The 24,053-nt window shown below is 44.8% G+C and overlaps 1 protein-coding gene and 1 pseudogene across 1 annotated transcript in view; one reads left to right on the forward strand and one right to left on the reverse strand.

Annotated features, from left to right (window-relative positions):
- LOC146806121 (protein sel-1 homolog 3-like) overlaps positions 1 to 24,053 on the reverse strand; it is a 412,689-nt gene that overhangs the window by 214,664 nt on the left and 173,972 nt on the right. The window contains exons 6-10 of the mRNA XM_085620586.1: positions 16,414 to 16,529; positions 16,248 to 16,300; positions 7,870 to 8,002; positions 5,278 to 5,416; positions 3,635 to 3,778 (exon numbers count right to left, since the gene is read on the reverse strand). Of these exons, the coding sequence (XP_085476712.1) occupies positions 3,635 to 3,778; positions 5,278 to 5,416; positions 7,870 to 8,002; positions 16,248 to 16,300; positions 16,414 to 16,529 (585 nt within the window). The remainder of the gene's footprint in view (positions 1 to 3,634; positions 3,779 to 5,277; positions 5,417 to 7,869; positions 8,003 to 16,247; positions 16,301 to 16,413; positions 16,530 to 24,053) is intronic.
- LOC146806122 (18S ribosomal RNA) lies at positions 20,018 to 22,303 on the forward strand (annotated as a pseudogene).

The raw sequence follows: 24,053 nt of genomic DNA on the forward strand, positions 1-24,053 counted from the left end.
CATCCCAATTGGTGGTAGTTAACCATTGGGTGTTTGAACCGCACAACGAGCCTAATTTTCGCACAGATCATTGTTTCCTGAGACGGGGCAGTTACAGCAGAGCACTCTATACCAACCCCCTCAGGCTTCACTTAACAGGCCCCACTGCGCGCATGGTCGAGATCTGGCATGAAGTCACCAGAAAACTAGGGTAGAGAGGGCGTTTAACGAAAGCGACCCCCTTGTGGGAGCCCGATATCTTAGGTCGTCTCAGCGCTTGTCCTAGGCTTGACAAGTAGGATTTCATTGGAATCTCCACAGTTAAAGACATCTGGGTTAAGGGGAGGATAGCGTCGTTTCCAGAGCTCCAAGCCAATTATCAACTGCCTCCGTCAGAGACGTTCAGATACCTGCAGATCACCCATGCGGTGTCCTCCGCTCTGCCGAGAGATAGTCCTCTCCCCGACTCGTCCCCTCTGGAGGACCGCCTGTTGTTAGATCCCATAGACCGTAAAGCTATCTCTCTCACCTACAAGAAGCTGGTCAACAATCTCCCTGACCCGATGTTGAAACTTAGAGAGGGGTGGGAGAGAGATTTGGGGAAGATAGAGGATGACATGTGTCAAGACGCTCTAGCTTCACCCCGAGAAATGGCCATCCCCGTGCGCATGCGACTTCTCCAACTCAAGATCCTCCACCAAGCATTTTTCGATGCCAAACTCCTATTCCGGCTAGGCAGACACCCTGACCCACTCTGTCTCCGACATTGCAACCTGGAGGGTACTTTTTTCCACATTATATGGGGCTGCCCACACATCCAGGACTACTGGACGAAAATCACCCGACAACTAGAGCGGGCAGGAGGCAAATCCCTTGAGTTATCTCCTCACCTATGCTTACTTAACATTTTGGGGGCATCCAATTTCACACAAGCTGAACAGGCATGGGCCTCTATGGGCTTCATTATAGCGAAGCGGAATATTGCACGACTCTGGGGGGTGGGAACAGTCCCACGCCTGGTTGATTGGGTAAAGGACATGGATGCTGCCATGGTGGCTGAAAAGTCAGTATTTAAAGGACGAGGCTGCCCCAAGAAGTGGGACCGGAAGTGGGGTAAATGGAATAAGTACACAGGGGACATCTGTATCTCCCCAATGGTGGAACATAGAAGAGAAAAACGGACGCTGATGGCCCAGTTGACGGCGGAAATGCTGGCCTCTCCCTCTTAAGGGTGGCACTCTTGATCTCTCCATCTCCCGATCCCTGTTGTTATCTGTTTGTATCTCATGTATACTGTGGTCCCTCATTACTGCATGGGAACTGTGAAGGGAGTGTTGCTCTGCGTGGACCCCCACTTCACCATGGGTTGAATGGTATTATGTAATATGCACTTTACGTATTGGGGGGGGGTTCGCTTTCATACAGTGACTTTGCTTCGTATGTACCAGTCCTTTGTTGGTGTTAAAAAACCACAAAAAGAATAATTTTTTTTTAAAAAAGCCATCCACAGACCTGAAAGATCTCGAAAACTACCAACCCATCTCCCAGCTCCCTGACAAAGTTCTGGAAAAACCATACAACCGCCAACCAACCAACTATCTAGAGAACAACCACCTGAACCCATCCCAATCTGGGTTCCTCTTGAATCACAGTGCAGAAACAGCCCTAATCGCAGCCACCGATGACATCCTGACTCTCCTAGATCAGAGAGAAACAGCCGCCCTGATCCTCCTCGGCTTCTCGACAACTTTCGACACCGTGTTCCACTACACCCTCCTAAAAAAGGCTCCATCAGGTGGGTAATCAAAGGGGAGCCCACAAGCTGATAGCATTCTTCCTCACTGGAAGAATCCAGAGTGCCCTCGGGGTCCATGGGCATCATCTGTGGTGCCTCAAAGGGTCCTCACTTAGCCCTACCCTGTTCCACACCTATATGACCCACCTGACCATCTTGGTCTTGGAATAAACATCATATCATAGGCAGACCACAGTCAGCTCATCCTCTCTCTACCTGCAGAGCCCGCCACCACCAAGGCCAAATTCCACCTGTGAATGATCAGCGTCACCCACTGGAGGCAAGACAATTACCCCAAACTCAGCACAGGCAAAACAGAGGTACTTTGGGAGCAACACATCCCCATGTACGACTTCTAGAGGCCAGCCGAACTACGACCCTCACCCACACCAGGAACCTAAGCATTATACTGGACAGCAAACTCATCGTGAAAAAACAGATCAAAACAGTATCTTCAGCCTGCTTCCTCACTCACCGTATGCCTAAAAGAAATATTCAAGTGGCTCGCTGTCAGCATCAGAAGCACCATCACCCAGACCCTCATCACCAGCTGCCTGAACTACAGCAACACCCTCTAAGTAGGAATGACCTCACACCTACAAAAGAGATCCCATATAATGTGGCAGCCCAAACACCAGTTGCTACTGACCAAGTGTTGACCAAAACTGAACGGCTGCGGAAGCCTCAACAAAGGATGGCGCACCTTCAATTTATTCAGAAACTGCTGTTTTGGACTGTTGCTCAGACTCCGTAGTCAGTCGCAATAATCACTTTGCCTTTGTCATGTACTCTGATCATATCCTAGGCTGAGGCATCTCTTAGTACCATCCAAGGTCGACCGATCTCAAGAATACCCCAGAACTCAGCACCGAGGTGTGAAGGGATAGCATTAGTTCCTCTACAAGGGAAGAACCTAGTCAGTGGCGGGATGGGGACCTATCAGGAAATTCGCCAGGCGCAGACCAGATCTCACAGTAAATACAGCTTGCACAGCTGAAAAAAGAGTTTGAAGAAATGGTGAAGGGAAATGCGGAAATGGAATTTCTAGGATATTACAGGGAGAATGAGCTGCTTTACCAGTAAGGAGACTGCGAGAGTGGTAAAAGAGGCGTATGCCTGGATGGAGAAGGTGGCAGATGAATGCGGAGTTGGCATAACTCAGTGAAAGAAGTTGCAGAAGAATGTTTATCATCTGAACTGAACTTAAAGGAGTGAAGGCTCCAGTCGGGGAGCACCAAATTCAGTGTCTGGACTACACCGTTCCTGATCCTTGGTGTTAGCACGCCCCATGTAGGGGATTTAAGGTAAAGTGTTCCGCGCTGACATAAGCGTCAGATGACAGTCAAGTACTTTGCAAATTCGGTTCAGCAAATTTAAAACCTAAAAAAAACACAGAAACTCACTAAAAAAATACAGTTAAAGGTTAGTTTTGGTTCGGTGAACACAAAATGTAAAAGCCAATGAAATTCTTCAGGTATTGTAAGTATTGCCCAGTGCAAACCATAACTCCTGCCCAAAGCTTATAGGCTTTTTCACATATGTTTTCCTTTTTTGATATTATTATGTAGCTATACTTAAATCTAAAATGAAAAAAAAAAATCTATGTGAATGCCTTAATGGTAATGGCTATGTATATAATGTTAAATTGTTCACTGTCCCTAAATGCGATAGGTCATTCTTTGATCTAATGGTTTGCACCTTGAATCCAAATTATGCCTGGGATAAAGTGACTTCTGATTAAAACAGAATGGTTGTCAGTTTACAAACTACTGCTTGCATTACCACTGTAGAAACAGCTAAGGCACTTGCTGGACCATGCATTGCGTGCGCCTTTGCTTTGTTCCTGTCTTTCAGACTCACCCCTCTTCATCACCATCATGTTTAGGGTTTTGAAAACTGTAGCTCTTGAACGTCGATAGGGTGCTTCCCACTCTCTACACTGGGGCCCTGGGTGTACCTCCTTGTACCGCATGAAATATTCCTTGTAAACATCATTACAGGATTCTAAAAGAAGGAAAGAGAAGTGGAATGATGCTGTGAAAAAAACATAAAAACTGGCATATGACACCTGTTTTACACCTATATATTTGAACACTTTGTGAACGCGATGGGTTTCTGACTGCTCTCAAAAAACATATTTTCAATAAGGACTCATTTTTGCAAAAACATATGTCCCTGATTATGCCTATTTCCTCATCTTTATTTATACCCATGGGTGTATTTAAATGTATCTTAATTTCTAAATTACCAATTTCAAGATTGCATCAGTTTCAAACACAACATGGCACCAACATGGGTCAGTTCCAGCTGGACCATGGTTAAATTCCTACACTCTCACTATGGCAAAAACATAATTCTCTATTGGCAATACTAGCACCAAATTAAAAACCAACAAACCCTTTCAACGGTCTTCACACATAAAAAATGGAATTTCCTTTACGGTAATTGAAAAAAACAATGCAGATTTTGTTTGAGGCTAGGGTCAGGTCTAAATTATAATAAGCTACTTCCCCTGGCTTTTCCAGTGGTACCCCTGGCACTGTCCTTGCTAGCTCTAGTCTAAGGAGTCAAGCTGCCACTGCAGGAGGAGAATCTAAATAGGAATTTGAATCCTTTCCACTTTGTGCTTCTTTCTAATGAAATCTCTTCTGTCTCGACAGTCTGCCATTTTCACTTTAATAAGAAATGTAAAATCAGTTGATGAGTTCCTTTCACCTTTGTGAAACCACTGCTGTTAGTTTTAAGTCTCTCCCATCTCAACAACTGTTCCTCTCTTTATGCTGGTCTTCCTACAATTGTTTCTCTTCCACTTCAGATCATTCTAAATTTGTGTCTTTGCCCTCTCTCTTTTTTCTTTCATCTCATTAACACTTTTCTCTATGTCATTCGCCTTCACTGGCTGCCTTTTCTTTTCCAATTGAGGTTCAATCAATCTTTCATGTCTTCTTTCAGTGTGCACTGCCTGACATCCATCACTTCTCATGCATTATCTCCACTGCCTTGTTTCTTATATCTATCCTATGGTCTCCTTTTGCTGAGTTACCTTCCAGCCCCTAAACTAAGCAATGAGCTCCCAATTTACATCTGGTTTATCCCAACCCATCTGCGTTCATACATTGTTGACAGCACATCTCCTCGAAATAGCAAACCAGCTATTGCCAGGAGATTGAATATGGTGTATTGTCATCTTCCATAACCTCTTGTATTGGTTTTCTTGCTAAGCACTTTGGAAAAGCGCTATAATAAATATAATAAACACAAATACATCACTGATATGCACAACACCAATAAAGGGAACACTGCTGTAGGTTTACACACTTCTTAAATAGCTAAGACAAATTTAAAGAAGACAAAATGGACCCCAACTTTGAAACACAAGGAAATATATCAAATTTGTTACTGCCATCTCTAAAAAAAAGGCACAATCCTAGTGTTCAATTCATGCAAATAAATGTGAGAGCTATAAATCCAGATCAGCTCTCTTGGAAACCAATTGGACTCACCCTGCTGCCACTGGTCCCTCGCCTGCAGGAGGAAGGTCCGCATCTTGGCCACGCACTCATCCTTAAAGCGGCGACACTTGTTGAACCAGCGAGGAAGATCCAGACTGGCTATGAGATCTGGGAGAGCAAACTCAGACGCCTAGAAAAAATGTTAAAATGGGCTCAGTATTAGCAATGATTTATATGGTGCACATGCGGCCTGGACTAGCACAGCACCGGTCACGACGAAAGAGACACCCAGGTCTGTTTTCATAGCTTTGCTTGACAGCAAAGCTGTCACCATACAATTATGTGAGCATCACTAAAGCTGGGTTTGGCTCAACTCACATGTTGGGAGCCAGGAGTAATGTTTTGATTGGGCAGAAATTGTGTGCCTCAACAAAAAAGTGCTTGCCCTCCTTCCAGCTGTGATCGTTTTAGTTATTTATTCAGCTGCCTAACTTTGAACTTTCAGGGGGACACACATGACATTGGAATGCTATCAAAGTGTCTTAGAAAACTAAATAGTTGAAGTTGTTTTTCTTTGGCAATAGCACAGATGGGAGGAGGACAGCCATTAACATACATGGATTTTTAGGTCTGGCTTGATAGAGCAACTGTCACCTGACCTTTTAATCCACACCAATATTATTCTACAATTCTTTGCTTCCACATAAACACATATATATTTCCATGCTATTTACTTGTAATGCTTTATATTACCATAAACATTCCTTTAAATTCAGACCTATTGGCATTGCCAATGCTTGTTTGTTTTTGTATGTACATATGTATGTTATATTCAAAGACTTCTATTCATTCTCCCTCTCACATTCTCCTCTCTCTCTCTCTCTTTCTCTCCCTTACTCTCTCACTCCATCTCTTTCTCTCCGTCTCTCTCATCCTCTCTTTTTTTCATCTGAAAGTCTAAACTTAAAAACATTGTGGTTGGCTTTATTTGAGGTCCAAAACTCTGTGCAGAGTGGCCCAATCAAGTTGTGATTCTATCTTCCAATTTTTAGGCATTACTTTTGGCATAATTCACTTATGCCTTTATAGTTAATCTCTGTACTTCATATGTAATGGTAACCACTGTGTGAAAACAACAAAATCCATTTGTTTTGCAAGCTCGAACAAAGACTATTTTAAATATTTAACCCACTTTTCCAACTCCTCTAACCGCTATGTAGTAACATCTCATATTAACTTTCAGTCTTACAAATATACATGCATGCTCAAATCATCCATGTTTCTTAAAAAACAATGTCTTTGTTCCTTTCGTTCCTTTCATACCTTCTGCAGAGATCCTGCTACTGGCCTGTCCTGCTCTCTCAGGGCACTCGGCTATCACTGACCCCTTGAAGTCAGCAGTATTAGTGAGAGAAAGCCTGACCTGCTGTTGAGTGCTCAGAACTGAGCTGTGTCTTGCGGACTTTCTAATGCCTTTTTGATATATGTTGGACCCCTTTGCCCATCTGTTTATGGAGAGCTTTAAGATTACTATATCCCTTCTTAATCTATTGAGAACCTTCATGTATGCAAATCTTATAGAAACACATTATTCTCAATTCACTGGCCACTGCACTTTGGAAGCTAATCGACCAGTGTCTCATATTATCACATTTGTCCCATTAATTCATCAATACATCCATCTATCCATCTATTCATCACCCCATTTTTGGATTCTCTTCCACATATGTCCTTCTTTACGCTGGAATGAAAATACACCCGTTTCCAAACCCCAGAGCCCTCAGAAGCTGTGAGAAGCCCCATGCACCGCTCAACTGGACAGTGAGCAAACCAGACCCGCCATTTACACCACAACGGTTCAGAAAGAAAGAGCTGTAAAACATTCCCCGGCTACTAGAAGAGCATGTAGGACATTAGCTACACTGTTTCCAAAGGCAGACCACCAATATTTGGTGGAGGTTCTTCAGAAATAAAACTGACAGCAAGTCCACCCTGCCAGCATGGGTATTGCAGACTTGCAGCTACATTTCGTACCTCAGAAGCTCCTCCCGCCATTGACTCGCAAGCCTTTACTGGTTTAGGGTCAGTGGGGGGAGGATGCCCAACAACACCTATCTTTAAATGGCCCCATGTCTTTTTTAGCACATGATTAAGAATATGCCACAACAAGCTGACTAGAGTAAATAGAATCAATTTACACGAAAATAGAGCTAATATTTAATTAGAGTATTATAAATAATTGATTCAAGATACTGAGCAGCAATCACTGATGAAATTGGGCCCATTAAAAGGAATAATTAGGAGCATAAAATAGAATGATGCTGCTAAGCTTGCCCCTGGAAGATGGGACAAAGTTAATTGAAAATATTCCTCAGGCAAGCTATATATTTTTGGAGTGAAGAAGTGCTTGAGAACATCATTTTATTCCAATGTAATCTTTGACTCCATGTGCATGCCTCCATGGGCGTACCACCACATGATCCTGGGCAGAGATATCACTCGAATGATAATAAAGTCTATGTTCTGTTGGCAACTTGGTACCCTCTTATTCATGAGGGATATCTAAACTCAATAAATCATTCCACTTGGCATCAATGTGTACTTAGAGTTAAATCTGGTAAGGGATTTACTCGAAAGACTCACCTTGAATGCTGGCTGGTGGTGTTTTCGGTAGAAAACACTTGGCCCATAGAATCCTTGTATTCCAAGGACCAGTGGAGAGCCACCCAGAAAGAAAGCACCTGCTGTGTCATCCATGAAAATGTCCTCTTCAAATCTGGAGAGCCAAAGAAAAAACACAGTGAAGTAACTTCTGTGGTTAAGAGTCGATCTCTGTAGTCTGAGAGTGGAGCTAACTTTTCACCCACACACACTCACCCACACACACACACACACACACACACACTCACCCCCTACTGACTTTAATAGAGTCTGCATGTACTATCCTATATACGCATGTGCTTTGATACTGGGGTAGTTTATAATTGGTACCGAAAGAAAAAACAAATTGTAGTAACTTCTATGGTTAAGAGTCGATCTCTGTAGTCTGAGAATGCAGCTAACTTTACACACACACACACACACACAAATACATACGCACGGGCGCTCACACGCACACCTACATACAAACACACCCTATTGACTTTATTAGCGTCTGTATTGATTATCCTATATACACATGTGCTTTGATAATGGGGTAGATTATACGGACCGAAGGATATGTAACTGCGCTTTTTGTTTTCTGATAGACCAGAATTAAAGAAAATAAATTGAGTTCCAATATAAATTGTTGTCAAAATGAAGGTAATAAGAAGAAATTGGACTTCAAAAGCCCTTAAAATACTGACAATTAGGAAGTACTTGACATTCATTGGGCTCACAGGTGTGTCATTTAGGGTTTGGCTAGTGTTACAATTAACACTTCTATGGGTATGGTTGCAACACCTGGGGATTGCTTTACAACCCCTGGGATTTGACCAATTTAATTTCTGATGTTTTAAAAGGCAGAGTGCCTTTACCTTTCACTTACTGTAGTGGCGGAGCAGAGCAGAAACCACAAACCTCAAGGAGAAACTTTGCATAATGTGCAGCATGAGAAGTGCACCAGAGAATCCCATATGTCTGGCACAAAGCCATCATCATTGTAGAACGAACAGAGATCATTCTAATACATCCCATTAGAAAATAAATCATAGATCAGTGACACTGTAACCCAAACTTTCACAACAAATTCATCCCTCGTGTCCTAGAGCTGGCATGATGCCACAGCCCCCGAAACCTAACATGATGGATTTAAAATCAGAACAGAAGGTTGGGGGAAGAGGCAGAAGGTAAGAAGGAAGGAGCCTGAATGAAAGCTATCGAGGACTAACCGAAAGAAGAAGTAATTCAAGGAAGAAGGGCAATGGCCATGTGGAATTTGGCTGTAAAAGTAGGGAGAAAACTGGCGGAACAGGGAGAGTAAAAGGATTATGTATGATGGCAAAACACAGGTGTGAGGGAAGAGGATCTACCTGCATAAAATCTGTTGGATTGTTTGTATCACATTCACCAAGGTCTTTGATGTAATATCAAAGTTTTAATAACACCCTGCCCTTATTTCGATTTCACAATATAAACCACCAATATATCAGCAAGTTAAGTCGCTGTGGACTTAAGAAGAACAAGTTACTTACCTTCAGCAACAATCTTTCTAGTAGATCTTTTATCTATCTGTTGATTCCTCACCTTGTGAATATTCCCCAGGCATTAAACTGGATCTGGAAACTTAAAAGCAATGCTCCTGCCCACCATTAGGAGGCATTGTGTGGCTTTGCACTGATGTCATTCCGGTCCAGAAGTGAGAAGCAGAGCTACATATAAACTCCACTCATGAGTTGATTTCTCAAGCTGTAAGCCGCCCTTAGAGCCGATTGGCATCACCAGTAAAGAGATTTTTAAATTGGAATCTTTTTAGATGGAAAAAGAGTGCAGTTTACAGAATGGGAAGGTGGGAGGGTTGGTGAAGAACCTGCTGCTATAAAGAGTATCCACCAGAATGATTGTTCCCGAAGGTAAGTAAGTTGTTCTGCTGATAGATACTTCTAGCAGTACCTCCTCAGGTGGTAGGCCTCTGAACTGGCTATGACCAAAAGGTCCTGCAGGACCAAGCCCTCTTGATGGACCTGTCTGTCAAGGGAGGAGTGCTTTGTGAATGTGTGTCCCAACACCCACGTGGTGACCTAGCAAATATCCAGGACAGGCACTCCGCGAGCCAGTGCAGTGGTAGAAGCTTAAGCTCTGGTGAAAGAGCCTATTAACCTACTGGTGGCTGCTTCTTAGCCAGCATGTACCTGATCTTAATGTAGAAAACAATCTATTGAGAGATGGTCCATTTGTGCACTGCCTTGCCCTTCTCTGCTCCGGAGAACCCCCCAAAAAACTGATCAATATGAAACCTTTGTGTCCTCTTAGGGTTAAGGTCCAAATGATGGAGTTTCTCTTCCTCCATAGAGAGATGAGGTGAAGCAGAGAATGTCAAAAGTGGGATAGCTTGCCCAACATGAAATGTAGGGGCCACTTTTGGAAGAAAGGAAAAAAAAATCCTGAACACCACCTTATCTTGGAAGAACGTTGTATATGGTGGGTTAAGAAAAAGAGCCTGCAACTAGCTCACTTGCCTAGTCTATATTATGGAGATGAGAAAGGCTGTTTTGAACATCAAAGCCTCAAGGGACAGCTTTGCAGCAGTTCCACAGTGGTGCACATCAAATAAGTGATAATTAAATTCATGTGCCAAGTGGCATCACAAAGGTGTTGGTGAAAACAGGTGTTGCAAACTTTTAAAAAACTCCCCACAATAGACAATTTAAATAAAAAAAAGCCGATCTGGAAACCACAAAAAATTGAAAAAGAGCTGACAAATAGCCTTTAACAGGGCGTAAAGCAAGTCCATTCTGGTCCACTGGCAAAACAACCAACAAAACTTCAGACAACTTGGTGTGCAGTGGATCAATTTAGCGGGGGCCGCAGCAAACAACAAATTTGTCCTACGACGGACATATACTGATTTGGTAGAGGGATGTCTTGCCACCAAGCTGACATCAACAACCTCAAGAGGAAAGTCAAATTAGATCAACTCTTGCTGCTCTATCTCCAAGCAAGGGAATGCAAATTGCCTAGGTTCGGGTACAGGACCCTGCCCAGCTGCTGTCGACGAAGATCCTCCCGAAGCAGCTGCTTAATCGGAGTACAGATGGTCATGCCCAGGAGTTCCAGGTACCACATTCTCCTGGCCAAATCCAGTGCCAAAAAGATGACTTGGGCATGTGGTTCCTGATTTTCTTCAGAACTCTGGGCAGGAGAAGAAGAGGTGGGAAGGCACACAGGAGTCCTGAGCTCCACTCTAGGAACTTGTCATGAATTATTTAAAGAAGTTACTTAAATAATCTCTAAACGTTTTTATGTAGTTCTGATTGATAGTTCATAAAAGCTATTTGGAAAATGATTACTTGTAATGACATATTAGTAGATTCTAGGGAATAACATTTTAACTAATGTTTAGTATGATACATGTATGAGTAATTGTTACCAGAATATAGGGGTTCCCATTCATGGGGTTCGTTGAATGTGACAGTGAAAAAAGGGCACTGAACGGCAGCCAGGAAAGGACCTAGAACAGATTAGGATGACACCATTACCCCCATCAAGATATAGGGCCAGGATGCATTATGGGCCACAGACATAGACCAGCAAAGAGAGTGTCACCTACCATAGTGCCAGACAGAGTGCACTTGCTTACAATGTGCTTTAAATTGTTCATTAATGGCTTAAAGAAATATCTGCTGAGTTGCTTGTTGGATTTCCCTAAACTGAGACAAAAATGAATCCAGCAATAAGTTGATGAGGCAAGAAAAGGGAGACCTCTTGAAATAGTTCTGAAGATCATTGAAGAAGACTGTTGTGTCAAAGAGGCAATAATTTGAATAAAACAACGAGTTTGGTCATTGGTAGCAGCAAAACTCTAAAAAGTAAAATCACGTTAAATGAACAATATCCTAAGGCAGTTCATGTGCTATACTATTTGGATCAACGCTTAACACCCGCTACTAGTTGAGACTGAGAAAACCTTTATCGTTATGTCAAGATGCTGGAGCAATATTGAAGATAGGCAGGCCATTTAAAGAAGCTTCTGTTTTGGCATCGATATCAGCCAATAAAGTGACTGCAATTGTTGAAAAATTATACTCATTTGTTAATTTCATTATTTTGCATTGTTATAAAGTTACGCCTTTTGAATACTTTGAAATATCATCTTAAATACAAAGGGCCTGATTCACAAAGGGCCTCCGCACTCACTGCGGAGGCCCCGCAGTCGCAGGGAGTCTCTGCACTCGGGCGGAATCTCCGTAATGAGGATTCTCACTGCATTCTGCCCGAGTGCGGGGGCTCCCCCATAATTGCAGGGCCTCCACCACGAGTGCGGAGGCCTTTTGTGAATCAGGCACATTTGTGGGGGAGTCGCCGCACACGGGGTGGAATCTCCGTAATGAGGATTCTCACTGCAGAGATGCTGCCCGAGTGTGGGGACTCCCCCATGACTGTGGGACCTCCGCCTCGAGTGCGGGGGCCCTTTGTGAATCAGGCGCAGTTGTGGGGGAGTCTACGGACTCAGAGCGGAATCTCCGCAATGAGAATTTTCAATGCAGAGATTCTGCCCGAGTGCAGAGACTCCCCCATGACTGCGGGACCTCCGCCTCGAGTGCGGGGGCCCTTTATGAATCAGGCGCTGTTGTGGGGGAGTCTACAGACTCAGAGCGGAATCTCCGCAATGAGAATTCTCAATGCAGAGATTCTGCCCGAGTGCAGAGACTCCCCCATGACTGCGGGACCTCCGCCTCGAGTGCGGGGGCCCTTTGTGAATCAGGCGCAGTTGTGGGGGAGTCTATGGACTCAGAGCGGAATCTCCGCAATGAGAATTCTCAATGCAGAGATTCTGCCCGAGTGCAGAGACTCCCCCATGACTGCGGGACCTCCGCTTCGAGTGCGGGGGCCCTTTTGAATCAGGAGCCGTTGTGGGGGAGTCTACAGACTCAGAGCGGAATCTCCGCAATGAGAATTCTCAATGCAGAGATTCTGTCCGAGTGCAGAGACTCCCCCATGACTGCGGGACCTCTGAAACGAGCGTAGAGGCCCTTTGCGAATCAGGCTGAAAATGTCTATGCTGTGGTTATGAGCTCAATTCACAAAGCAATTTGCACACTCAAATTAATCTTAGGAGTGCAGTTGTACAAATAGAATAATTGACAAGGGTGAAATCCCATTTGTGGTTCACAGAATCAGGAATGGTGGGATTTCATCAGACATTCTGTGAGTGTGGCTAGGGTTTCCTGTGTGCCAATCTGCTCATAGAGGCATGCTTGTAGCTATTCCAAGGTGTGCTCACTTGCAAAGGTTGTCAAACACACAACAACTTCGAAATGTGTGGACAATAACTAGTAAAGTGTCTTGATTTGTTTTGATCCTATTGAAATCTTTGCTTCTATCACACTTCAGAATTATAAAAAATGTGCTTCCTTTTTGCTCTCCTAACTACTGGATGTGTACCCTTCATTTACAGGTATTTACATTTTGTTGTGTGTTACAAATAATGACATCTTGTAACCTTTACTTTCACACTGTATCCTAGCAAGATTGTTAGATAATTCACTTTACTTTTCTTTTACTGCCTGCAAAGTGAGGAGAGTTTGTAAACACTGATCCCCATGTTAACATAATAAGCAGCAGTTTTTCCCCGAAGACATACCATGACATTTGACATCTGTCTTTCAAGAACAGCAAATATAACAGAATATATACAGAATGTAAAGGCATCTTTATTTATTTGTTGGACTTTTGTGACCCACCTAAAAGTTATTGCAGCCCTGAAGGTGTCAAAAAATGTGCAAATGTACTCCAGCCTGGCCTTGGAGTAAATCAAGCACCACACATGGCCACTCACAAGTGCTGAAATAAACTCCCGTAGAGAAAGGTGGAGGCAGTGACATGAAATAACAGCTCATGAGAACTTATTTTAAATTACTCCAATCATTTATATATATAAACCAACTTACAATATAAGCCAACAAGGTAGTTGCTGCACACCAAACACTGTAATAGTTAAGTTCTTTTGTTCCTGAATGAGGCACATGGTACAGAGAACGTGTTTTGGATGATGCCTTGATCACATGACTTGCATTATAATAGAAAATAGTTGAAACTCATGCAATAATGACCTCTGCTAAATCGTATGTATTTTATATCATGCAAGTATAGATTATTGAGGGCTTTAATAATAAGCATTACTCACAACTGCTGACAACCGATTATGAAATTGAAAAGGATCATTTGTACTGCGGAAATTTAATCATGTGAATTGTAATCATATGAATTTTATATTATTTTTCGTGATGAACTGAGGTTAAACTTGGTACTACTGATCAAAGAAAGACTGATCGGGCTTTAATACCACTAGTATGCCCTCTATCTCTGAGCTTGTACCTTATTTATGCCAATAACACACCAAAGCATGGTATGGTTCGCGACATCCACCCACCTCACACTATTTATATATATATTCTCTCCGTGTTGGTTCCATTTAGTGGATGGGGCTCTCTATTTGTGGATGGCGCATCACCCCTCCAGCCAAACCACGCCGTTTTTACATTCCAGATCAATTCGAATGCACTAAAAACAGACGCACTCCCAGGAAGTCAGCTTTACAAAACAGCTGTGAAACCAACCCGGGAGTGCGCCCGTTTTTAGTGCTTTCGCACTGATCTGGAAAAAAAAAAATATATATATATATACATGTATATATATACATATATAATTATATATATTTTTTTTAATTACTTTATTATTTGAAAATGTATTCATACACATCATTTAAATAAAATGAATTTGACTAAAAAACTTTTTTTAATTGAATACATTTTTAACAATTATACTACATATTGAATAAAAAGAAAAAATTTATGGTAGGAGTTTTTGAAATTATTGTTTGTAAATTATAATTTATGAATTTAGTTCATATATTTAAAGAAATATGATATATTTAATTTGATTATTAATTCTTATTTTATTAGTACTGGGTTAAAAATAAATATTAAAAGTTATTATGCAATTAATAGGTTGCATTAAAGTATTTGTAAACTTTTACATGGAGAGAAATCCACCACAGTGGCAGAGATCTCCACTTACATGTGTTGAGTTACTAGTTGTAACTTGTGATCCTTTTGTAGGAGGGAGACTCCATTCCCTGATTTGTGGGGATGGAAACAAGTAAGCCTATGCCTGTGTGTAAATCTACATCCTGAAAGAGTAAATTGCAAACGTGTGCACAGACATGTTTATTTACATTTGTGAGTAGACCCCTAATCCTTTAGAAATTCACAAATAAATTCCAGTAGTACTCCTGGGTCCCTAAAACAGTCACTTCTTTTTAGGAGTACTCACAAATGTAGGTGTTTACACGTCCCATTGTAGCTTGGATGTGTGAGGGGTAAAGTACATGAATTACCTTCAAACATAGTAGACCTGATGCCCATAACTAAGAATTAGTAGTTTCGGAACACAAACAACCACATACTTTAATTCACAAAATCACAAATGATGGAATTTTACATTGGAAAACTTCACTCACAATGCATAAAATTCACCCAGCATGGCGAAATTGCCACATTCCCAGATTGTGTGTTTAATGGCCTTTAGGTGTTTTAGTTGGGTCCCCGTGGGATAGTAAAAGAACACCAATGTATTTCTAAGTTTCTTGATAGTCAGATAACCCTTGCACCCAGTCTCTGGAAACACCCTGACGTTTGCTCCATTCAAAGGCGGGATCAAATGTATTTCCAACACATGCAAGGGTAAAGAGCACCCCTATATTCAATGAGGATTGCAGGAGTGGAGTTCTTCTCTGGGAAGAAGTACATAGTTAGAAGTGCTATCGCCCACTTGGTTCACATCGGGCAGACTTTTCCACAAAAGAAATTCCATGTGAATAATATTGCACCAGAAAATGTGCAACTAGTGTACGTTAGCAACACTAGTGCTTGAATTTTGGTTGAATCCCTAAAAGTTTAGAAGATATTATCCAAACGCAGAACCATTTCAATGCTTTACCCAAACCCTTTGTGAATCCGGCCACATGAGAGATAGGATGTCAGATTCTCAATACATTTTGCCCACGTAAGAGTAATTAGGTGTGCAAAAACAAAATTTGCTATTCTAAATTTCAAATCCCGATTCACCGAATTAGTATAGTTAGAATATTAAAATCTTTCACAAGCAACCATCTACCATTTTGGTAGATTTTCATTTATATCATGCATAGAGCTAGGTGGGTAGGGAGAAGGAGAATGATAGACAAGTAAAATTAATAAAACAATCACAAATTTGCATATTTGGGATATGTTGAAAGCCCTCTACAAAAATATGTTTAAAAATATTGTAGAACATAAAAAGAACCAGTATTAAATCTCTGAATTCCACTCCAAACTCACCTGTACAGCATGTTGTAGGTTTTACCATTCTCACAAGCTACAGTGATGCTGCTCTGAAGAAAAAACAAAAAACAATCACATACTTCTTTTACTACACATTTCAAAATAATGTAATGAGCTGATGGCAGAGGTACTAGATTGGGACTTTTAGACTCGTTGTACCTACCGTCACGCCATCCAGGTCCAGCCTCAACCAGCACCAGTGATGCAGGGGGATGATGAAGTAAGTCTTGAATGCTGAAGCCCTTCCTGACCTCATCATGATCTGCACATGTAAGACACCTGGTACCCCCAACGGAGGAAGAAAGAAGAGATGCTATGCAAAAAGAGATAACGGAAAAGCAATACTGGAACAAATGAGAAGAGACAAAGACAAAGCTCTTCTTCTGCTTACTCAGTAGACCGCTGACAGAAATGAAGGGCACTGCAGACACTGATATATACAGCTGATGATGGCTGCTTTGGTCCTCAAGACATCTTTGGTGTCCCTCCAGGGTACAGGAGGATTGGATCAATGCCGGATTTGTATGATGACCAATAAATAGTTAAATAATTTCCACTTAGACTTATTGTATATAAATGTATATTTGTTGGTTGTTCTGAACCTTTGGCATGGATCCACCCCCACACACCATGTAGATGAGGCCCAATGTGAAATATTTGTTTTTCACAGTATCATTTTGCAAACTCACCCCTTTGCTACCTATAAACACTTCCTCTTTACTAAGCAAATACCCAATTGTTGTTAGTAGACTTTTGCTTTACAGTTTTTCGTTAACTCATACCTGTTATGAAAGGCGAATCAAAAAGTCGTCCTTACTCTTTGGGAAGCAGTTGTAGCTACATAATCAAGTTAAGTTCTTCTTAAAGTTAAAACCAAGCCACCTCAAATCATCTAAAGGGTACAAAGAGGAAACCCCATGGACCACTGGTGATGTGTGGATGATCTTCTTTTTTAGGCCTGGGTGTAACTCAGATTAGGAGTCCTTTACTTCACCTATATGGGTGGTGTAAAATGTGACATGCCAACGCCACTGGTGACATTCTGTGCTTAAAAAAATAAACAAAACATTCCCTTCACTTGACCCAGTGTTCAGATGCCCAAGCTGGAAGTCCGAATGAGAACTCATTTGAAGCTTGAATCCAAGTCAGGGCTCCAGGAGACTGGATACATTCTCTCAAATGTCCTCCTCTGTCACTCGGTGTGCACTGATTACAAGAATTGGTAGTGCCCAGGCAAGCCCAGGCAGGCCCCGGCTGAGGACCCCAGAGACCTGGATTCTTTGTGCAATGTTGCGAAGTGCTGGGGATGGAGACCTGCAGGTCCAGGTAAGTCTCACCTGCTTGCCTGCAATAGGAAGCTTTGACCGATCCCTGGGTCAAAGACCCAGCAGTCCTGGGGCTAGAAGCCCCCAGCCATGGGCTCTGTTCCATGGCCCAATGTGTCATTTGGAACCCGGGATTGGAACCCTGAGGTCCAAAGAGACCTACCCTTTGGCCCGGGATACAAAGCTTTTACTGGACCCCGGGACAGAGCCCTGACTATCCCAGGGTGGAAACTCCCAGCCCTGGGTTCGCAGATCCGACCCGCCATGTCACAAAGTGCCCAGGACAGGGTACCATAGGTCAAGGGGGATCTCCCTCACTTGTCTGGGTTCACAAGGCTCTGACCGGGCCTCGGGTCAGACCCCAGTAGGCCCTGGGGTGGAAGACCCGGCCCTGGGCTCCATTCCCTTTACCACCTCATTTCAAAGAGCCCCTTCTTGCCCAGGATAAGAAGTACTGACCAGGTTCTGAAACAGAGCTGCGATAGGTTCTGGGTTAAAAGCTCCTGGCCCTAGGCTCTCTTCTCCAGCCTCCTGTGTCACAAAGTGCACAGGATGGGCTCCCGGAAAATGGAGGAGGTTGCCCCTGCTTGTCCGGGTTCAGAAGCTCTGAAAGGGTCTCTTGTCAGATCCACAGAGGGCCCTGGGGTGGAATAAACTAGCCCTGGGCTCCAGTCCCTTGCCCACTATGTCTCAGAATGCCTCCAAGGGGGGGCCTGAAGGAATGTGAAGTCCTCCCCTGTGTTTCCGGAATGAGAAGCTCTGACCAGCTCCAGGACAGAGCTCAGCCAGGATGCAAAGCTAACACTGTACTCTGATTGATTCAGTTCAGAAGTTCTTTCTGGGCCCGAGATCCAGCTGGCCAAGGGGTGGAAGACCATGGCCTTAGGCTCCCTTCCCCATACTGCTGTGTCATGTGCCCGGATGGGGTCCAGAAGGTCCAAGAATGCCCCCTTGTTTGTCTGGGTTCAGAAGCTGTAACCGGGCCTAGGGTCAGAGCTCCGTGAGTCCCACTCTTCTATAGGCTCTTGCGTGATTCCCAGCTCTGGCTCTGAGAACCCAGGTCTCAGAGTCCCTATCCTTTCCACAGTCGAGCAGACTCCTTTTTAAAAATGAGAAGGTTGTCCTCCAAGTCCAGGCATCTGGTTGCATGCCATGTGTTCCTATAGGGAGCCCAGATGCCCAGGCTACCCTGGAAGTCCTAAAGAGGGCCCATTTGACCAGTGGTGGCTGCTAGAAGGGAAAAGTGGTGGGCAGGGCAGTGGACAGAAAAAAATAAAAATAAAACTTACCTGCAGCCTGGCACCCGTCGCCTCGCTGCCTCTTCAGCTCCCGATGATGCACACACAGGCTCCCAGACTCCCCTGCTCTAATCAAGATGCTGCTCTCATGCTGGTATTACCCAGCATGAGAGAAGTGCCAGGGTTAAGAGTGGGCTGGTTTCGTACTCCAGCAGGACTGTGAGCCTGTGCTCCTAAGATGTGGTGATATCTCCAAGCAACAGCCTGGAGAGCAGGAAGAGCTATGAAACTGACATCCTCGTGCAGGGTGGTCTGCTTGGAGTGTTTTAGCCAGCACTATACTGCGGTAATGACTGCTGAGCTGATCTGGAAGCCCTGATGAAGGCTCATTTGACTTTCCAAGCCCAACAAGGGTTCCATGAGGTCAGACACGTTTTCCTCTACAAGAAAGGAAGGTACCCATCCTCTGGATTATTAGGAGGAAGATATGAGGGACTCCTATTGTCCTCCAGTGTTTCTCCTAACCTGCTGTGAGTGCCAGGGCCTGCTTGCCTTGGGGTCCCCGGGGTTTGAGTCTGTGGCTCCCTTCCAGCCCTGTCGGATGGTTCTTTCCCCTGAGCCTTGCTTCCCAGAGAGCAGAAAGGGATGCAAAGCTGACATACCAGTGCAGGGTGGCCTGTTCATTGATTGGGCACACATTTGGTCCACTTGGGGGTTGACTACTTGACCAGCCTTGGCTGTTGTTTCAATAAAAGAGTTTCCATCCTGCCTGGACTGTCTGACTCGAGAATTTGTCTTGAGTGAAGGCAACTCAGCAAAGAGAAGGTCAGGCAGCTTGGCACCTTGAACAGAGAAGATGGGGTCCAGTGGTCCTCGTCCCAATAGCTGCCTGGTAATACGGCCCCATGGGCCTGTCTGTTTCCCTTTTCCACCCACTGCATTTCCACAGCAGCAGCTCAGGACAACTTTTGCGTGGGGTTGATTGGCTGCACAGGCTGGGTCACAGCAGCCCTGTGTCTTGCTCGGGCTGCACCTTGGCCCACCTCTCCCTTTTGTCATCACGGAGCAGGCCAGGCCTAACGGTGCCTGTATGACTGCCATGTCCCCTTGCCCCCTGCAGGGACACCCAAAGCAGGCTTCCATAGGGTGTTATGGCTGGTCCTGGATTGTCACATGGCTCCTTCTCCTGTTCAGTAGGTGCATCTACCTGGCTGATCTTGCCAGGACATATGCTTGACTCAAAGATTAAGCCATAAGTACGCACGGCCCTTACAGTGAAACTGCAAATCGCTCATTAATTTAGTTATGGTTCCTTTGATTGCTCCATCTGTTAATTGGATAACATTTCCAGGATGCATGCATTCATCAGACTAAGACCAATCCAGGCTCTCCTGGCTGCTATGGTGACTCTAGATTACCTTGGGCTGATTGCATGCCCCAGTGATGGCAAGAATACATACGCATGTCTGCCTTATCAACTCTTGACGGTACTTTCTGTGCCACCCATGGTGACCACGGGTAACGGGGAATCAGGTTTTAAATCTAGGGAAGGAGTTTGAGAATAGCATCCAAGGAAGGCAGTAGGCAAGCAAATTACCCACGCTCGAATCAGGGGGGTAATGACAAAAACAATAAGACAAGACTCTTCCAAGGCACAGTAATTGGAATGAGTACAATTTAAATCCTTTAACAAGGATTCATTGGACAGCAATCTGGTGCCAGCACCTGTGATAATTCCAGCTCTAATAGTGTATATTAAAATGACTGCAGCTACAAAGCTTGTACTTAGATCTTGGGCTTGAGCTGGTGGTCCGCCGCAAGGTGAGCCACCTCTGTCTTAGCCCCCGAGTCTCGTGACCCCTTGATGCATCCTGGGTGTCCTAAGCGTCTACTTTGCATAAATTAGTGTTCAAAGCAGGCGGATCACTTGAATACTTCAGCTAGGAATAATGGAATAGGACTTGGTTCTACTTTGTTGTTTTTCATAAGTGGGGCCATGATTAAGAGGGATGGCTGGGAGCATTCGTACTGTGTCGCTAGAGATTCAATTCTTGGATCGGCGCAAGATGAGCAAAAGCATTAGCTAAGAATATTTTCATTCATCAAGAATGAAAGTCAGAGACAGGGATATTGTGAATGGAATTAACACCTGCCCCAAAATGGTGTTTACGGAATGTGTGGGAGGACTCCGACTTGGGGCAGTCAAAACCGATCTGGGTCACCCTGGGCCTGATGGTAGCGAAGCGTAACGTCGTCCACAGATGGGGATCGAGTGAACTACCGACCCTAAGAGAATGGAAACGTGATATGAATTGGTGTATGGTGGCAGAGAAATCAGTATATGTTGGGAGGGTATGTCCCAAAAAATGGGGGGAAATTTGGGATAAATGGAATGCGTATAGAGTGTACCCTGCTCCTCCCCCCGCCCCCTTGTGAGAGTTAGATCCACCCACCCTTAGCACAGTTACCCCAGATTGAAAACAGAAACAGTATAGAGGATGTAGCTCTATGATGTCATGTATAACAAAGAGTGAATCCCATCGGACGTTGTGAGAAGGAAAATGATCATGTGTACAAATAACTGTATAACTATGTTATGTTACTTACCTGCTTGAATTTAATAAAAAGATTTATTTAAAAAAAATTCAAAAAAGAATAAAAGTCAGAGGTTCAAAGATGATCAGATACCGTTGTAGTTCTGACCATAAATGATGCCAACTAGAGATCTAGTGAAGTTATTCCTAAGACCTGCTGAGCAGCTTCTGGGAAACCAAAGTCTTTGGGTTCTGGGAGTATGGCTGCAAAGCTGAAACTAAAAGAAATTGATGGAAGGGCACCACCATGAGTGGTGCCTGCTGTTTAAGTTGACTCAACACGGGCACCCTCACCAGGCCCGGACACGGAATGGATTGACAGATTGATAGCTCTTTCTCAATTCTGTATGTGGTGGTGCATGGCTGTATTTAGTTGGTGGGGGGATGTGTCTGGTTAATATTAATACTGATAACGAATGAGACTCCCCCATGCTAACTAGTTATGTGACCCCCCATTGGTTTGCATTCAACTTCTTAGAGGGGCAAGTGGTGTTAAGCCACACGAGATCGAGCAATAACAGGTCTGTGATGCCCTTAGATATCCAGGCTGCACCTGTGCTACACTGGGCGGATCAGCATGTGTCTACTCCTTGCTGACAGGTGCGGGTAACCTGTTGAACCCTGTTCATGATAGGGATTGGGAACTGCAATTATTTCCCATGAATGAGGAATTCCCAGTAAGAGCGTGTCATAAGCCTACGTTGATTATGACCCTGCCATCTACACACCGCCTGTCGCTACTACCGATTGGAGGGTTCAGTGAGGTCCTTGAATCAGTCCTGCTGGGGCTGGCAATTGCTCTGGTGGTGTGCCAAGAAGATGATCAAACTTGCCTATCTAATGGAAGTAAAAGTCATAACAAGGCTTCCATAGATGAACCTGAGGAAAGATCATTAATTGTGGCCGAGTGATTGACAGTGACAGCCTGAACCCTCAGGCATCTTCCAGAAGGAACCCAGGGCCCGGCCTCCCCTTCCTGACCAGTGGAGCGATCCATGGTGGCAGGGCACTTAGGTGAGGACTGGGCATGGGCTAGACTCCTCCACCTGGGAGGACCCAACTGATATGTGAGGTACTGGGGAGGATGATACCCCAGACCCTCTGAGAGGGGCATATATGAGAGATAGCCCTCCCAAGATGGAACCCATGATCACCCAGCATGCACCTGGGGGTAACCAATTGCAGTGCTTTCCAGGGCTGGGATTTCCTGTAGATGAGATGGAGCTAGGCCATGAGGGAACCCTAGCTCCTCTTGTGGCGAAGCGGAGCCCCCTCAAAGCCAGTGTGAACTGCTATGGGGAGTGGGAGGAGATGCGCACTTTGCCTCTCAAGCTGCCACATATGTACCAGATGAGGGTAAGTTGTTTTGATGGTGCGGGGTAACCCAGCTCTTCTCCCCTTGATGTCTCCTACCAGGGCAAGGGGGACACTCAGCCAGCTGGCATGGCTCTGGGCATCTGCCTAAGCTGGGGACTCTTGATGTGCAGGGATCGAACCCTGGCTCCCACCAGCCCTGTTAGGTGGCAGGTGGCTGGTGCGCAGGTGGGGCAACCCTCTCTCATTTTTAGGTATCTGTGGACTAGTCCCATGTGGTCAGGTTAGGGTTTAAACACTTTGTGGGACTGGCTGGTAGGAGTGGTTGTGGAGCTTCCTGTCTCTGCTGCTGTGGGAGCCTCTCGCTTGTTAGGCTGATTCCAGGGCAGGGGGGCGCTGTACTGGGGAATGAGTCTGGGGCTCCTGTGGGCTGAACATTTCCAGTAATCTCCTGTGAGACACAACCAAAGCCATGGCTTGGTCATGGGTAGCCAGGGCTCCAGGCACTGGTCTGGGCCACCTTCCCTATGTAGGTCAAGGTGGCGGTGGCTGAGGAGGAGTCTGGGGCTCCTGAGGGCTTAACAGCTCCTGTAATACTACGTGAGAGGTGGGCGAATCCATGGCTTTACCAAGGCTCCAGGCACCAGGCTGGGCCACCTTCCCTACTCAGACCATGGTGACATCAGACCAGGTAGGAGCCTAGGGATCCTATGGGCTGAACAGTTCCCTAATCCCTTGTGAGTGGTGGGCAAAGCCATAACTTTTGCTTGGGAAGTCAGGGCCCCAGGCACCAAGCAGGCTGACCTTCCCTACCCAGGCTAGGGTGGCGTCGTACTGGGGAGAGTCTGGGGCTCCTGCAACCTGATCAGCACCTGTAATCCACTGTGAGAGGCAGGAGAAACCATGGCTTCCTGCTGGGAAGCCAGGTTTCCAGGCAAGAGACAGAGCCATCTTACCTACAGGGGCCAGGATGACAGTAGAGGAGGGGGAGAGTCTGGGAGTCCGTGAGAGGTGGGCTAATCCATGGCTTTCACCTGCAATTCCAGGGTTCCAGGCACCAGGCAGGGCCACTTTCCCTACCTGGGCCCGGGGGGTCATCAGACCTGAGGAGGAGTCTGGGAATTCTGTAGGCTGAACAGCTTCCGTAAGCCACCATGAGAGGCGGGTGAAGTCATGGACTGTGCCTAGGAAGCCAGGGCTCCAGGCACCAGGCAGGGCCTCCTTCCCTACCTGGGCTAGGGTGGCATCGGGACAGGGAGGAGCCTGAAGCTCCTGTGGGCCGAACAGCTCCAATAATCTCCCCATTGGAAGCTAGTCCCCACAGGCCAACTG

The sequence above is a fragment of the Triturus cristatus genome, chromosome 8 (genome assembly GCF_964204655.1).
Source record: "Triturus cristatus chromosome 8, aTriCri1.1, whole genome shotgun sequence".
Classification (NCBI taxonomy): domain Eukaryota; kingdom Metazoa; phylum Chordata; class Amphibia; order Caudata; family Salamandridae; genus Triturus; species Triturus cristatus.